The sequence below is a fragment of the Penaeus monodon genome, chromosome 34, assembly GCF_015228065.2.
Source record: "Penaeus monodon isolate SGIC_2016 chromosome 34, NSTDA_Pmon_1, whole genome shotgun sequence".
In the NCBI taxonomy this organism is placed as follows: domain Eukaryota; kingdom Metazoa; phylum Arthropoda; class Malacostraca; order Decapoda; family Penaeidae; genus Penaeus; species Penaeus monodon.
In genome coordinates this window covers 26,255,678-26,256,375 of record NC_051419.1, presented here as the reverse complement: position 1 = coordinate 26,256,375, position 698 = coordinate 26,255,678, and the positions used below count along the sequence as shown (strand labels likewise).

At 57.3% G+C, this 698-nt stretch overlaps 1 protein-coding gene across 1 annotated transcript in view; it reads left to right on the top strand.

The window, feature by feature from the left end:
* The window catches only part of LOC119594865 (ionotropic receptor 93a-like), a 36,843-nt gene that overhangs the window by 19,189 nt on the left and 16,956 nt on the right, over positions 1–698 (top strand). Inside the window, 1 exon segment of the mRNA XM_037943945.1 lies at positions 472–692. Within this exon segment, the coding sequence (XP_037799873.1) occupies positions 472–692 (221 nt within the window).

Sequence of the window (698 nt, the reverse complement as noted above, 5' to 3'; positions counted from 1 at the left end):
TGTTGACTCTCCCAAACCCGGCACTCTCAGGGAAGTCCGAACTATGCAAATTTTCGAACCACGGAATCGCAGTGCCACGCAACTAAAACCCGACAATATTTCCTAGCCCTTGTACATTAGCCAGATCGGAAACCTTTAACCAAAAAACGAATCCCCAAACTGAATACCCTAAATTAACATTAAACGACTGATCCTCAAAATCCTTTTCACTATTCCTCTGTTATCCCCCCCCCCCCTATCCCTCCCCCCCCCTCCAAAATCCATCCTTCCATCCCACCCCAACCCACCCAACCCCCACCCCCACCCACCCCATCCCCCCCCGACCCACCTCACCCCCCTTCACCCTCATTCCTCCCACCCAACCCCTCCCCTAACCCCCCTTACCCCTCCCCCCCAACCCTCCACCCTTACCCCTCCCCCAACCCCCATCCCTCCCCCAACCCCCCCTACCCCCCACCCCCACCACCACAGGCGGAACCAAACTCCCCCTCAGCAATTCGGGTCGTCTCGTCGTGGGTTTCTGGTGGATTTTCGTCCTTATCGTCGTCACCACGTACTCCGGGAATCTCGTGGCCTTCCTGACCTTCCCGAAGATCGAAAACGCCGTCAGCAGCCTGGATGACCTGCTGCGGGTCAAGGACTCGATGACCTGGGGCTACATCGGGGGCACTGTGCTCGAGGACTACTTTAAAGTGAGT